The sequence below is a fragment of the Dromiciops gliroides genome, chromosome 3, assembly GCF_019393635.1.
Source record: "Dromiciops gliroides isolate mDroGli1 chromosome 3, mDroGli1.pri, whole genome shotgun sequence".
Taxonomy (NCBI): Eukaryota; Metazoa; Chordata; class Mammalia; order Microbiotheria; family Microbiotheriidae; genus Dromiciops; species Dromiciops gliroides.
The window spans coordinates 89,466,864-89,482,297 of NC_057863.1; the positions used below are offsets into that span (position 1 = coordinate 89,466,864).

At 42.4% G+C, this 15,434-nt stretch overlaps 1 protein-coding gene across 4 annotated transcripts in view; it reads right to left on the bottom strand.

Moving 5' to 3' along the window:
• Positions 1–439: 439 nt before the first annotated feature.
• Positions 440–15,434, bottom strand: part of CASP10 (caspase 10) — a 41,811-nt gene continuing 26,816 nt past the window's right edge. For 3 of the 4 annotated variants that reach the window (XM_043997213.1, XM_043997212.1, XM_043997211.1), the window contains 4 exons: positions 14,841–14,914; positions 5,632–5,737; positions 2,700–3,204; positions 440–850 (listed from right to left, as the gene is read on the bottom strand). In XM_043997213.1, the coding sequence (XP_043853148.1) occupies positions 679–850; positions 2,700–3,204; positions 5,632–5,737; positions 14,841–14,914 (857 nt within the window). In that variant the 3' untranslated portion in view covers positions 440–678. The remainder of the gene's footprint in view (positions 851–2,699; positions 3,205–5,631; positions 5,738–14,840; positions 14,915–15,434) is intronic. The other variant, XM_043997214.1, reaches the window with a different exon arrangement.

Consider the following 15,434-nt stretch of genomic DNA (forward strand, 5'->3'; position numbering starts at 1 on the left):
TATGGCAATGAAAGCACATGTCAAGTCCCTCTCTGTGTCTAATTTGGTCCTTTCAGTGAAGCAGGTGGCATTATCCCCATTTTACAGATGTGACAACTGAGGTTCACGCCAATTAAGTGGCTAACCCATGGCCACATAGTAGCTAGTAAGTGTCAGAGGCTGTGTTGGAATACAGGTCTCAGCTGACTCCAAGGCTAGTATTCTATTCTATTTATGATACTACGACTCAAGGGGCAGCTAGAGTGGCGCAGTAGATAGAGCACCAGCCCTGGAGTCAGGAGGACCTGAGTTCAAATCTGGCCTCATACACTTGACACTTACTAGCCGTATGACCCTGGACAAATCCCTGAACCCTGATTGCCTCAAACATCCAGGGCCATTTCCAGTCATCCCGAAGTATATCTTGCCATTGGACCCAGATGGGTCTGGAGGAGAGAGTGAGGCTGGTGATTTTGCCCAGCCCTCCTCTCTTAAATCCAATTCACCGCAAGTGCCCCACTGGCCAAAAGATGGGGTCATAAAAACTTCAAATAACAATTAATTCATGAGGCTCTGATAAACAGAAGCCTTCACTTCAAGTAGAGTTGACCATCTGCCATCATATTGTAGAGAAGATTCCTCATGGGCTGGACTTCTGAGGGTGAACTGAGTTACTTCCTTGCTTGAGATTTTATCATTCTATAAGAAATTCTCTTCTGCTGGTGGAGGGTCATCAGGTGGCACTGGGAATATCACTTTTTTCAGGAGTGTAAAAGCAGGCTGGGGGATCTGTTTCATTGTTCCCTTCAGATCACCCTGTTGGCTCACATCATTATTGACTACTGTTAGGATGGTTAAGATGTCTTCCTGTCTGCGGGCAGAAAGGGGTGGGGGGAGCATTAGTGAGAAGGTGGAGAGGACGTATGAGGTTTTCCAAAGAAAAAGCAGTGTGTTGTAATGGAAAGAGTGCTAGACCTTGAGACAGGAGAACCCTGGGTCCCAATCTTGACTGTGATATGTGACCCTGTTCAAGTCACTTAACTGAGGTTCAGTTCTCCCATCTATAAAATAAAGATCTAGGTTCCAGTCCCACCTATCACCCAGCCTGGCTTTGTGACCCTGGGCAAATTACTTAACTTCTCACTGCACCAGGCAATTCATTCTCCAAAGACTAGAAGATGCATTCTTCCCTGGGAGGGAGAGCTGTATTGAGAGAAGTAATTTCCTCCCTCCTCAACAACAGTCGATTGACCGATGGAACCACAAGTCTGGACCAGAAAATGATCAACAATCAAGTCCTATACTTTAGTGAGCATATGGGCACCTAATACCACATGAATCATTATTGTATCTAGTTTTCTTTGGGGAGGACTGGGGGTTTTATTTTTAAACCACACCTGTGATTTCAGAAATATAGGGAGAACCAAGGGCAGCTAGGTAGTGTAGTGGATAAAGCACCAGCCCTGGATTCAGAAGGACCTGAGTTCAAATCCGGCCTCAGACACTTGACACTTACTAGCTGTGTGACCCTGGGCAAGTCACTTAACCCTCATTGCCCCCCCCCCCAAAAAAAGATATGTTCTATCTGAAGGCCTAGTAGGAATTGTAATTTGGAACTGAAGCCTGAATACATCATCAGGACTACAGATATAAATGAAAGGCAAATAGTTAAAAGGTTGTGGCTTGACCAAGACCACATAACTTGACAGGAACAGAATCTAGAGTTCTTTGTAGTGCCACAGCCGTCTCTCTTGTGCTACAACTCGAATTTAGCTTTTAACAGTGATATTGAATTTGTGAAGGTTGCTTATCATTCTGTTCCTGGTCACAGACGAATGAATGTTCTCAGGTATCATTCTGAGTGAAAGTTGTATACTGTGTAAACTTTCTATCAACCATTCAAACAACGAGCATTAATTGATCGCCTCCTATGTGGCCAGGAACTGCACTGACTACCAAGGCTACAAAGATAACAGGAAATAGTCACTGACCACGAGACGTTTCCATTCATTCTACAAGGGGAATACAACACACATCATGGAGTAGCAGCCAGCCAAGAACTCTTTGGTCTAGGCCAAGGGGTCTTGACTTTTTTTTGCATCAAGGACCCCTTTGGCAACCTAGTAAAACACAGGGACTATGTCACAATAATGTTTTGTCGCCTACATTCACGATTGAAGGAAAAGCTAAATTTCAGTGAGAGGTAAGGGAAAACAGAGATTTAATTCTTCCCTCTCCATATTCAAAAAACCCCTGATAAGAACTCCTCAGGTCACAGTGATTATGAGTAATAATAATAACAATATTTATCCTGTCCTTTAAGGTTTGCAAAGAGCTTGACAAATATTACTTCATGTTATCCTCACAACAACCCTATAGAATTAGATGCCTGTTATTATCCCTATTTTACAGATAATAAACTGAGGCAGGAGGATATTGAAGGACTTACCCAGGGTCACCATGGGTAATAAGTATCTGAGGCAGGATTTGAACTCAGGTCCAGCATTCTATCCACAGTACTACCTATTTGCCTCCAGAGTTAGAGCTTCACCCAGAACCACAGGGCAGAAGATTATTATACCCTTTCCCATGATAATGGCAAATACTGATGTGATTATTGATCTAATAGATATAATTCATGACCCATCATCTCTAGGAGTTACCCGTTAGTCTCAACCCAGAACAACAACTAACATCATCAAGCTTCCCAGAGAGAGTACCTTGGTACCAAGCGTTTCAGCTGATGACAGAGGGCTTGAATATACCAGGAACCTCTGACTCTATGTCGAATAGCAGAACAACCATCAACTGTGGCCATCCCCAGGAGGAAATCTGCTTCCTTTGGGATGCACCTCTGAGGGATATTCTTGGTGACAGAAAGTGAGTTTTTGGCCTTCTTCGCATCTGCTTGAAGAAACACACCTTCTTGTATATCCGTGCCTTGACAGGCTTGGAAGAAAAAGAGCTTGGGTTTGTTAATCAGGCCTCGGCATTCATGGGCCATGAAATAGGATGTGAGCTCATAAATGGCTATGCTCTTCTCATCCGAGGAGAACACACAACCAGACTCGCCATGGGTGAGGACGCAGCACACAAAGCAGTCGCTATCTTGGTGCATTGGGTCGATTCTACACAGCATCAGAATCTCTTTCATTTCGTCTTCTGTGGTATTGTGATGAATTGTCACTGTGAACCCAAGCCACTCAAAAACACTCCTCAGGTCATCTGTTAAAAAGGAATTTAACATAATTCCAGAGTGAATCCCCCTGAATCATTGAAATGTCAGTCTTTCTTTGTACCCACAGAATCCCTACTCCCATCCAAGGTGATGGGGAAAGCACTGGGCTTAGAGTCAGGAAGATACAGATTCTGATAATAATTTATATAGTGACTACTTTATGCCAAGCACTATGTTAAGTACTTTACAAATATTATCTCATCCGATCCTCATATCAATCCTGGGAGGTACAGGCTATCATCACCCACATTTTACAGTAGAGGAAACTGATTTGCCTGAGGTCCCTTAGCTTGTAAGTATCTGAATCCAGATTTGAACTCAGGTCTTTCCAACTCCAGGCCCAGCACTCTATCCACTTCACCACCACCGACTGCCTCAGAGTCCTTAGAGTTAGGAAGACCTGGATTCAAATTACAAACGTTGGCACTTATTAGCTGTGTGCCACTAGGCAAGTCATCAGCTTCTGAAGCAATCGCCAAGGACTTACACACACAGTTGATCTTGCTTGATAGTGAAAATTCCCTGTTGTTATAGAAGTCTTAATCCTTCATGTATTCTTATATACATGCTTCCTAAATGCCTCAACATTTTGTTACATGTGATGTACCAGCAGTATCTCATTAAAGAAAAAAACAATTGCCTAGCCTTTATTGTATTGTTCAGTTGTAACCAACTCTGTGACTCCCATGGGGTTTTCTTGGCAAAGATACTGGAGTGGTTTGCCATTTCCTTCTCCAGTGTGTCCCCCATTTTACAGATGAGGAACTGAGGCAAATAGGGGTTAAGTGGCTTGCCCAGGATCACACACACACACACACACACACACACACACACACACACACACTCAGATCTTCCTAACTCCAGGTCCAGTGATCCATTTGCTGTACAACCTAGCTGCTCCTCGCCTTTATACTAACATACTAACATTTCATAGACTAGAGCTGTCAAAGATCTTTGAAATAATCTAGTCCATTTGTTAATGAGGAAACAGAAGACCAGAAGATCCAGTGACTTTCTCAAGATCACATTTAACTGGAAATCTTTGAGAGGCATCATGGCATAATTCTGATAAAGTGTTAGACTTGTCAGAAGCACTGGGTTCCAATCTTGCCTCAGATACTTAACAAGTCATGTGATCATGGGTAAGTCATCTTAAATTGATCAAGCTTCAATTTCCAGCTCTACAAAATAGTGAGGAGAGTTCCTGTCTCACAAGAGCTGTTGTGAGGCCCAAGAGAGGTGATGTAAGTGCAAACTTTAACATATTAATACCAGTCATTAATTTTTTGTTTTTTTGCAGGGCAATGAGGGTTAAGTGACTTGCCCAAGGTCACACAGCTAGCGTCTGAGGCTGGATTTGAACTCAGGTCATCCTGAATCCAGGGCCAATGCATTATCCACTGTGCCACTGTGGTAAAAAAAAATGAAAGTTTTTTAACAGCCGGTTAGGATAACTGAAAGATGCCAGTTTTTTTTTTAAGGACCACCCTTTTGGGGAGGAGACCAACGGCATGAGCTACGCACGCCAGTCTGCCTGCTGCGCACGTCAGACTGCCTGCTAGCACTCCACTTCCAGGGTGCGAGCTTAAAAGGTAGGGAAGAGCCAGGTTATGAGAATTTTTTATTTGTTTTTTTGGTGATGCAATTGGAGTTAAGTGACTTGCCCAGGGTCACACAGCTAGTTAAGTGTTAAGTGTCTGAGGCCAGATTTGAACTCAGGTCCTCCTGATTCCAGGGCCAGTGCTCTATCCACTGCGCCACCTACCTGCCCCTTAGGCAATTGGGGTTAAGTGACTTGCCCAAGGTCATTTTTAAGCTCGCACCCCGAAGTGGAGTGCTAGCAGGCAGTCTGACGTGTGCAGCAGGCGGACTGGGGTGCGTAGCTCATGCCATTGGTCTCCTCCCCGAAAGGGTGGTCCTTAAAAAAAAGACTGGCGTCTTTCAGTTATCCTAACCGACTGTTAAAAAACTTTCATATTTTTTTTACCACACCACCTAGCTACCCCCAGTACCAGTCATTATTACAAAATATAGAAAGAAAATGTGGAATGTGGAAGGTAATCTCCTTTAGAACAAGGATGACATTGGATGTTTTCTTTTGAAATTTTGTATCCCTAGTTTATCACAGTGTCCGGAATAAAGCAGACCAGTATATTGAATGGAATTGTTGAAAATAAACAAACAGGGGTCGGTTGGGTGGTGCAGTACATAAAGCACTGGCCCTGGATTCAGGAGGACCTGAGTTCAAATCCGGCCTTAGACACTTGACACTTACAACCTGTGTGACCCTAGGTAAGTCACTTAACCCCCATTGCCCCACAAAAAAAAAAAAAAGAAAAAGAAAAAAACCAAACAAACAAAAAACCCCACCCCTTTTTAAAATCCATTTGATCAACACCACCCAAATTCCTTACCTGCATCTTTACAACTTCCTTCCCTGTAGTTCATGGTCTGAAATTCATAGTTGTTGAAAATGATGCATCGACCTCTGTATTTATGATCCATTCTATATTTTACTGCCTTTGGGGGAGAAGAAACAAGGCAAAGCATTACAGAAATCCACACTCCCATTAAAGGTATCATCCTGTAGTAGCAGTTCCTAAACAACCTCCCCTATGGTTCATGCACCTTTATTGAGAAGGGGGAAAATATCTTTTGATTGCTGTATTTCAATGCAAATGGCTTCCTTTGTAATTGTATGCATTTTGTTTTAGTCACTGAAAAGTATTATTCTGAAAAGGGGTCCATAGGATTCTCCAGGCTGCTAAAGGTGTCCACCACACAAACAAGGTTGAGAACGTTTCCCTTGAGACCTAGAACCCTGAATGTTAAGAATTCAATGTTACTAAATGCCATCTCCACTTTCTTTTGGCAATTTCCAATTTTACAGGGCCCTCCTTCACTTCTTTTTTTTTTTTTTTTTTTTTAGTGAGGCAATTGGGGTTAAGTGACTTGCCCAGGGTCACACAGCTAGTAAGTGTTAAGTGTCTGAGGCCGGATTTGAACTCAGGTCCTCCTGACTCCAGGGCCGGTGCTCTATCCACTGTGCCACCTAGCTGCCCCCCCCTCCTTCACTTCTTCTGTACTTGAAAAGTTTTCTGATTTCATCTGTGGGCACGACCCTCCTTGGTCAAGGTCAAGTGGTCCCTCCCTCCCCCAAGACTACAATATCACATGTATCGAAACAAAAATTGAAGAATTGCAATGCTCATCTCAAAATCAGTGTGTGTAAATAGTACCAATTTCTGGAAGAATTCTTTCTAAATGTAATGGTAATCTGACCATTTGCAAAGTGCCTTAGATAGAGGAGGCTAGGGAGCCTGCCTCTTGAAGAATCATGATCACTCACAGCTTGACCTTACTTCCTCATCCAGCCCTACTCCTAGAAGTCCATTACCACAACACCCAGCACTTCCTGCTTAAGGGTTGTTTCCCCATTCCCTACCCCACCCCCATCCCCAATCCCTGGAGATATATGGGTCTCTCCTCCTGATGCTAAAGGAGTTGCTGCCACTACTGCCTCATAGTCCTCTGTGGGCTCCTGCACACAGATTAGGGAAAATACTCCCTAGCTATGAATCTTCACATGAAACTAGGACTCTTGCAGGAAATATGAAAGACCAGAAGAAATCCTTCTGGAAGAGCTTCTCTGGCATAGAGGTCCCAGATCTGGTCAGAGGACATATGGGTGCTGCTAGAAACCAGGCTTTCAGCATCACTGTACAATTTGTATAAAAGAAAGGCCAACCTGGGGATGATGGAATCTCACAACTGTAAGTGGCTGCCTTCCTTTGTTCCTGCTTATCTGTGATTCTTTCTGGCCTTCCTTCTGTTGTCATTTGTGCCTTTAAAAAGTGCTTCAATGACCCTGTTTTCCTTATTTTCTTTTTTCCTTCCTTCTTTCCTATCTTCCTTCCCTCCTTTCTTCATGCTTTCCTTTTTTTTTTTTTTTTAGTGAGGCAATTGGGGTTAAGTGACTTGCCCAGGGTCACACAGCTAGTAAGTGTTAAGTGTCTGAGGCCGGATTTGAACTCAGGTACTCCTGACTCCAGGGCTGGTGCTCTATCCACTCTGCCACCTAGCTGCCCCTCATGCTTTCTTTTGGGTCTCTTTCCTTCCTTCCTTTCTCCTTCCCTCCTTTCTTTCTCCTTCCTTCTTTCCTTCCATCTTTCTTCCTTCTTTCCTTCCTTCCATCTTCCTTCCTTCCTTCCTTCCTTCCTTCCTTCCATCTTCCTTCCTTCCTTCCTTCCTTCCTTCCTTCCTTCCTTCCTTCCTTCCTTCCTTCCTTCCTTCCTTCCTTCCTTCCTTCCTTCCTTCCTTCCTTCCTTCTTTCCTTCCTTCCTTTCTCCTTCCCTCCTTTCTTTCTCCTTCCTTCTTTCCTTCCATCTTCCTTCCTTCTTTCCTTCCTTCTTTCCTTCCTTCCATCTTCCTTCCTTCCTTCCTTCCTTCCTTCCTTGCTTCCTCCCTCCCTCCCTCCCTTTCTCTATCCTATATATAATTCCCTTCTCTGTCCTTATTAAACAAAAAAAAAGAAGAAGAAGAAGAAAAAACAAAGCTCTTGTAAAAATATGCATAGTGGGGCAACTAGATGGTGCAGTGGATAAAGTACCGGCCCTAGATTCAGGAGGACCTAAGTTCAAATATGACCTGACACTTGATACTAGCTGTGTGACCCTGGGCAAGTCACTTAACCCTCATTGCCTCACCAAAAAAAAAAAAATTATATATATATATATATATACACACACACATATATATACATACATACATACATACATATATATATATATATATGCATAGTAAAGAAAAACAAATTACCACATTAGCCATGTCTGAAAATGTTTGCCTCATTCTGCATCTTGAGTCCATCACTTCTTCTCTATCAGGAAGTAGATTAGCATGCTTCATGATCAGTCCTCTGGAACACTGGATGGCCATTAAATTGATCAAAATTCTTAAATCTTTCAAAGTGTTTTCTTTATTGTTGTTATATAAAAATTATTCACCTGGTTCTGCTTACTTCAGTCTGCATCAGTTCATGAAAGTCTTCCCACATTTCTCTTTCTCATAATTTCTGACAGTGTAATAATATCCCATTACATTCATATTTCATAGTTTGTTCAGCCCCTGATTAATGAGTACTTCCTTAATTTATAGTTCTTTCACATAACACAAAGAGCTACTACAAATATTTTTGTACACATGGATCTTTTTTCTTTGATCTCTGTGAGCACAGACCAAATGATAGCATTTCTGGATCAAATAATATGCACAGTTTAGTGACTTTTGTGGCATAGTTTAGAATTGCTTTCCAGAATGGCTGGAACAATTCATAGCTCTACCAACAATGTGTTAGTGTACTTATTTTTTTCCATATCCCTTCCAACATTTTTCATTTTCATTTTTAAAAAATTATCTTTTTGTGGGGCAGCTAGGTGGCACAGTGGATAAAGCACTGACCCTGGATTCAGGAGGACCTGAGTTCAAGTCCGGCCTCAGATACTTGACACTTACTACCTGTGTGACCCTGGGCAAGTCACTTAACCCTCAGTGCCCCACAACTCCCCCCCCCAAAAAAAATTATCTTTTCCCATCTGATGGGTGTGAAGTAAAACCTCAAAGTTCCTTGAATTTACATTTCACCAATTCTTAGTTATTTGGAGCATTTTCTCATATGGTTGTTCATAGCTTGGATTTTTTTCTTTGAGAACTGCCTCCTTATATCCTTTGGCGTATTGGAGAATGAATGACTCTTGTATCAGAACTATCTTTTACCTGTCATCTCTCCCAATTAAAGAGTGAGCTCTTCAAGAGCAGGGACTACTTTGCTTTTTCTTTTTGTAGCACTTAGATTAGTACTTGGTAAATATTAAAGACTTATTAGTTCCTTTTTCATCCATTTCATCTAAACTGTTGTCTGGACCCAGTAGGCTGAGAACTCAAGCTCCCAGGAGAGGGGTATGTGAGTTGGTGACCACTTAAGATTGAGGAAGTGGTTGGTTCTTCCATGGTTCCCCTTATTTTGTCTGCTTTCTGCCTGCTCCTTGTGGCCCTTCCCACACAACCCCTGTCATCTTTCTACTACCTTGTTTCTTTGGCCAGATGACTGGCAGAGATATGATGAGTTAGTTAGCCCACAGTACAAACACAACCCTTTGCCTGATCAACAGCCCAGCTCCATGAAGTGTCTAATCAGGTCAAAACCACCATGATACAAGTGGGTTCCATTTTATTCTGGAGCCAAGAGCTAGTGACCAGAAGCAACAGGAGTAAAAGAAGGGATTATGAGCAAGGATGAAATGGTCCTGGGAGTGAATGCAGTTGTGGCCTATGGCCAGCACCACAAATTTTGTGCTAAAAGGGAATTTAATTTTGGAGTTAACCACACCTACCCACACAAACCATTCTTTCTCGCTCACTTTTCCCTATCTAGAGCCGCCTTCAGGAACTCTCAGACTATTGCTATATCTGTATCTCCACAGAAGTGGATAAAAATGGTCCACAAGCTTTATAGAAACTCTCAAGATAATAATGCATACTGTGTACAGAATAATCCCTTCACAGATGATGGAGAATTGTGCCAAGAACTCACAGTAGCCTATAAATAATCATTATCATTCTTTTCCTCCTCAGATGAGTCCCACCATTCAGCACAGGGTCCTATTCAGTGCCAACTCTCAAAGAACCACCCTCTATGGCTTGGAATCCCCTCAAAAGGGAAACAAAACTAAAGGAGCAACCCTTCCAACATACATTATGGTGAGTTCCACTTTAACCTCTGAGACTAATATAATCGTCCAGACTATAGCTTTGAGGACTTAGATGCCCCTCAGAAGGAAAATTAACTTGAAGTTATTAGGTGGGTAACCCCCTTCCCATCAGACCTGCACTATCTGAATAAGTCATGATGATTATTGAAGGATTGGAGGGGCTATAGAAAATATAAGCATCATAATGTACTGTTGATATAATCCTAAATTTGGTCTAATTATTATGGAAAAATGATTTTGAATTACACTAGAAAAATCATTAAACTATTCATGCTCTTTCCCCCTTTAATACAACTTCAAAATATACATCCAAAAGATTTCAGGGGGGGGGGGTCCCAGCCCTCTTTTCCTCAAAGAGGGAAAGATCTTGTGTACATCAAAATATTTATAGCAACACTTTTTTGGTAGTAAACAAAATGAGTGCTCCCAGCCTGGGGAAGAGCTAAACAAATTGTGGTATAAAGTGTAATAGAATATTACCATGCTGTAAGAAACAATGAAATGAAGAATTCAGGTAAATTTGGAAGATGCATATGAACTCATTCAGTGAATTAAATAGAACCCGGACAACAATATATACATAATGACCACAATGTAAAAGAAAACACATTGAAAGACAAAGGAACTCTGATCAACACCATAACTGGCATGTCTCCCTTCTCTTAATACCTATATAGCAGTCTATAGAGGTGGAATGAAGAACATGTTGTTACATACAAATGACATGGGACAGCCAGGTGGTGTGCAATGGATAGAGTGCCAGGCCTGGAGTCAGGAAGACTCATCTTCCTGAGTTCAAATCCAGCCTCAGACACTTACTAGCTATATAATCCTGGCCAAGTCATTTAACCCTATTTGTCATCTGTAAAATGAGCTAGAGAAGGAAATGGTAAACCATTGTAGTGTCTTGGACAAGAAAACCCCAACTGAAAACGACTGAGCAACAACACACATGACTAATACGTTGACCTATTTTGCTTAACTGACCTTTGTTACAAGGGAGAGTTCTGTTGGAGGAATGGAGGCCAAGGAGGATCATTTGAAATTGTCAGCAGTGATTTTCTTTTTAAAGAAACATCAATAGGGGCAGCTAGGTGGCGCAGTGGATAGAGCACCGGCCCTGGAATCAGGAGTACCTGAGTTCAAATCCAGCCTCAGACACTTAACACTTACTAGCTGTGTGACCTTGGGCAAGTCACTTAACCCCAATTGCCTCACTAAAAAAAAATTTAAAAATTAAAAAAAAAAAAGAAACATCAATAAAACTTTTCTTAAAATCACACCATTGATTTCTTAAGATTTAGGAGATCCAGTGAGAAACTTCCTCTACCAATGCAGATGGGCATCTATTCTGCAACCAATGGTCTCAGATACCTGGGACACTGAAAGATTAAGGGCCTTGCCCAAAGTTAGACAATCAGAATGTGAATCTAGATCTTTTTTTGATCTGAAGCCACTTTCCATCCACTACTACATGCTTCCTCTCCATAAATTAAATTATTGTTAAAAGAATTAACAAAGGTTGGGGGCAGCTAGGTGGCACAGTGGATAAAGCACCAGTCCTGGATTCAGGAGGACCTGAGTTCAAATCCGACCTCATAGACTTGATACTTACTAGCTGTGTGACCCTGGGCAAGTCAGTTAACCCCAATTGCAAAGAAAGAAGTAAAGAAAGAGAGGGAGGGAGGGAGGAAGGGAAGAAGGAAGAAGGGAAGGGCCAAGTTCAAGTTTCTACCCCCTGATATTATCTGGTTTTATTGCCTTGCTAGATCTTCAGCTCCAGGTGTCATATTTGTGACCCTCTTTTCCTCCAACAAGTGGTTCTTCCCAGCAATTCTTCTTTCTCTCTCTAGAAAGCAGGACTCCAGGGTCCTCTTCTCTCTATGGGAAACTAGAGCTTCCCCTTTTCTTACTAGAAAAACAGATACCCAAACCCTTAAGCTCGTGTTTGCTGAAGAAGCAAAACTACAGTTCGAGCTGGCGCTTGGGAATCCCCCTTCTCTCTCTAAGAGGCTAAGATTTGGAAACTCCCACCACTCAGCCACATTTCCTGTTTCCTAGGAGTGTGCGATTGGAAGCATGTCCTGTTGCAACATATTCTGACTGCTATTTCTCCAAGTGACTCACTCTAGTAGATCTATAAAATTCAGAATGCACAAAGGATTTGAATTAAAGTGGGTATGCATATAGCTCACTAGAGGAAAAAGTATAATACAGGCTATATAATAGGATATAATATGACATGACAGAATATAGAATAGAATATATAGCATAGCCTAATATGATATATAAGCTAATATATTATAGTATAGCTATATGAAGTATATAAGTGAAAGATGAATTTAAAAAACATCACTAGGGCAGCTAGGTGGCATAGTAGGTAAAGCACTGGCCCTGGATTCAGGAGGACCTGAGTTCAAATCCGGCCTCAGACACTTGACACTTACTAGCTGTGTGACCCTGGGCAAGTCACTTAACCCCAATTGCCTTGCCCCCCCCAAAAAATCACTGCCCTTAGACTCACAGGACATGAATTTGATTATCTCCTCTACCACTTACTATTTGTATAACCTTGAGCAAGTCACTAGAATTCCAGGCCAGGAATTTTTCAGCAGCACTGACTGAGATTATACGGGGTAAGTTAAGTACTCTCAGCCTCTCTCCCTTAGTCATTCATTTCTTTCCCATCTTCAGAGAGTCACATTTGCCCTCAAGGTCTGGCCCTGCTCTCATCGCAACCTCTTGTTCCCCAGTTGTCCCTATGGTTCTGCAGCAGCCAATAGATTCTCCATGGCCTGCGGAAGGGAAGTTAGATTGCTCTGGCTCACCTGAACCTGCTCCTGGGCAGGGACGGAGGTGAGAACTTCAGGGCAACATGAGAAAACAGACATGACTCAGACGAGAGTGCCAGGAACTGAGGTGAGAACGTCTGTAGACAAAACCACCCACAGTCCAAGAGATACACATCACCTGATTTTCCAAGAAAAGGAATCCCAGGCTGATGATTCAGGCATGGCAATCAGGTCAACAAATTATATCATAATAATAGCTAACATTTCTATGACACCTACTGTATGCCAGGTACTGTGATAAACACATGACAATTATTATCTCATTTGACCCTTACAACGACCCTGAGAGGTAGGTACTATTATTATCCCCATTTTATAGATGAGGAAACTGAATCAAACAGAGGTCAAGTGACTTGCCCAGGATCACACAGCTAATAAGTATCAGAGGATTTGGACTCAGTTCTTCCTGACTCCAGGCCCAGTGTTCTATCCACTGTGACACCCAAATGCCCTAAGATAGCTAGTTTCAGGGGAGCCCAGGTAATGCAACAATAAATCGATAATTCAGTCATGCCAATGCCAACTGGCATGACATGCCAATGCTGTCAGAAAGAACTCCAAGACAGAGCAAGTTTCACCTAGAAGTAACAGGAACTCGGGAAGGAGATAATCCAAATACAGGATTACTGAGTGCCCTCATCCAAGATGCAATTTATTGCCTTCTGTTTGCCACAGTGTAGGGTTCCTGCTCTTTTAAGATGGAGAGCACAGCATGGTCTGTACCTACCCATTGTTGTTGTTGTTGGTGGTGGTATTTTCTTTTGTTTTGTTCTGTAGTGTGGGGAATTATAGATCTCTTTTTGATGGTATGAGAAATAAACATGGTCACTTAGGTGACAAAAATGTGGATGGAATAGTAACTCCTTCCCCTCCTGGAAAACACAACCTTCTGTTAGGCTTTTAAAGCTCTGGCCCTGGGCAGCTAGGTGGCACAGCAGATAAAGTACAAGCCCTGGATTCAGGGGGACCTGAGTTCAAATCCAGCCTCAGACACTTAACACTTACTAGCTATGTGACCCTGGGCAAGTCACTTAACCCTCATTGCCCCGCAAAAAAAAAAAGTTCTGGCCCTTTCTAACTCTCCCTTCTTCTTATGCTTGACTCCAGGTGGCAGCTTGGTAGTAGATAGAACCCTGGGCCTGGAGTTAGGAAGGCTCATCTTCCTCAGGTCAAGTCTGGCCTCTGATACTTACTAGCTGGGTTACCCTGGGCAAGTCACTTAACCCTGTTTGTCTCAGTTTCCTCATCTGTAAAAGGGGCTGGAGAAGGAAATAGCCAACCCCTCTAGTATCTTTGCCAAGAAAATCCCAAAAAGGGGTCACAAAGAGTCAGACATGACTGGAAAAAAAAAAAGACCAAATACTTTATTCCCTTCCATGTACCCTCAAAATCCAGCAACAACTGGCCTCCTTGTTGTTCCTCACCCCCACCTCCCAATTCTGTACATTTTCACTGGCTGCTCCCCATGCCTGGAATGCTCCCCCTCCTTATTTCTATCTCCTGGCTCCCTTGGTTGGGTTGGGTTTGGTTTTTTTTTTTTCAAGTCTCAGCTAAAATCTCACCTTCTACAAAGAAGCTTTCGCTTACTGCTAATACCTCCCTTCTGAAATTATGGCCAATTTGCCGTCTATATTTTGTTTGTACATAGCTGTCTACATGTTGTCTCCCCCATTATGTTGTGAGTTCCTGGGAGGGGGATGGGCAGGGACTGTTTCTGCCTTTATTTGCGCACCCCTGCACTTAGCACAGTGCTTGGAACATAGCAGGTACTTCACTGATGCATGGTGACTTTGCCTAGAAAAACAGCCCATGTCCTACTGAAGGTTCAGTGCTATCAATGACAATCCGCATCTTTTCTTCATTGACTTCAGAAGAGCAGTGGGAAAGACAGAATCAGATCAAGAGGGGAAAATGTAAGCAAAAATATACCCCCAAATCAGTATCAAAGCCTCAAAATCATTGCTGACTAAATCAGAAAAGTATTTGAGAAAGAATTCATACCTCCATGTTCTTTTCAGCAGATGCTTCCACTGATCTGTTGGCAGTGCCTGATGTGAGACTTAGTTTTTTCTCTTCTAGAAAGCAAGGAACACAGATTTTTGAATCTAACTACTTTTTTCCTGAACAGCACTAAGCGTACATTCTAGGGGGCAGCTAGGTAGCACAGTAGACAAAGTACAAGCCCTGGATTCAGGAAGACCTGAGTTCAAATCTGACCCCAGACACTTGACACTTACTAGCTGTGTGACCCTGGGCAAGTCACTTAACCCTGATTGCCCTGCAACAACAACAAAAAAAAGGTACATTCTACATGAAATGCTTCAATACCCCTATTGCCTTTTGGGGTTTGGCTTCTGGCAAGGCAGTTAAGTGGCTCCACAGTGCACAGAGCACTGGGCCCTGGAGTCAGGAAAACTTGAATTCAAATTTAGCCTCAGACATCTACTAGCTGTGTGACACTGAGAAAGTCACTTAACCTCTGCCTGTCTCAGTTTCCTTAACTTAAAATGGGGATAATAATAGCACCTCCTTCCTGACAAGGATTGTTGTGAGGATAAAATGGAATAGTATTTACTAAATTCTTTGAAAACCTTA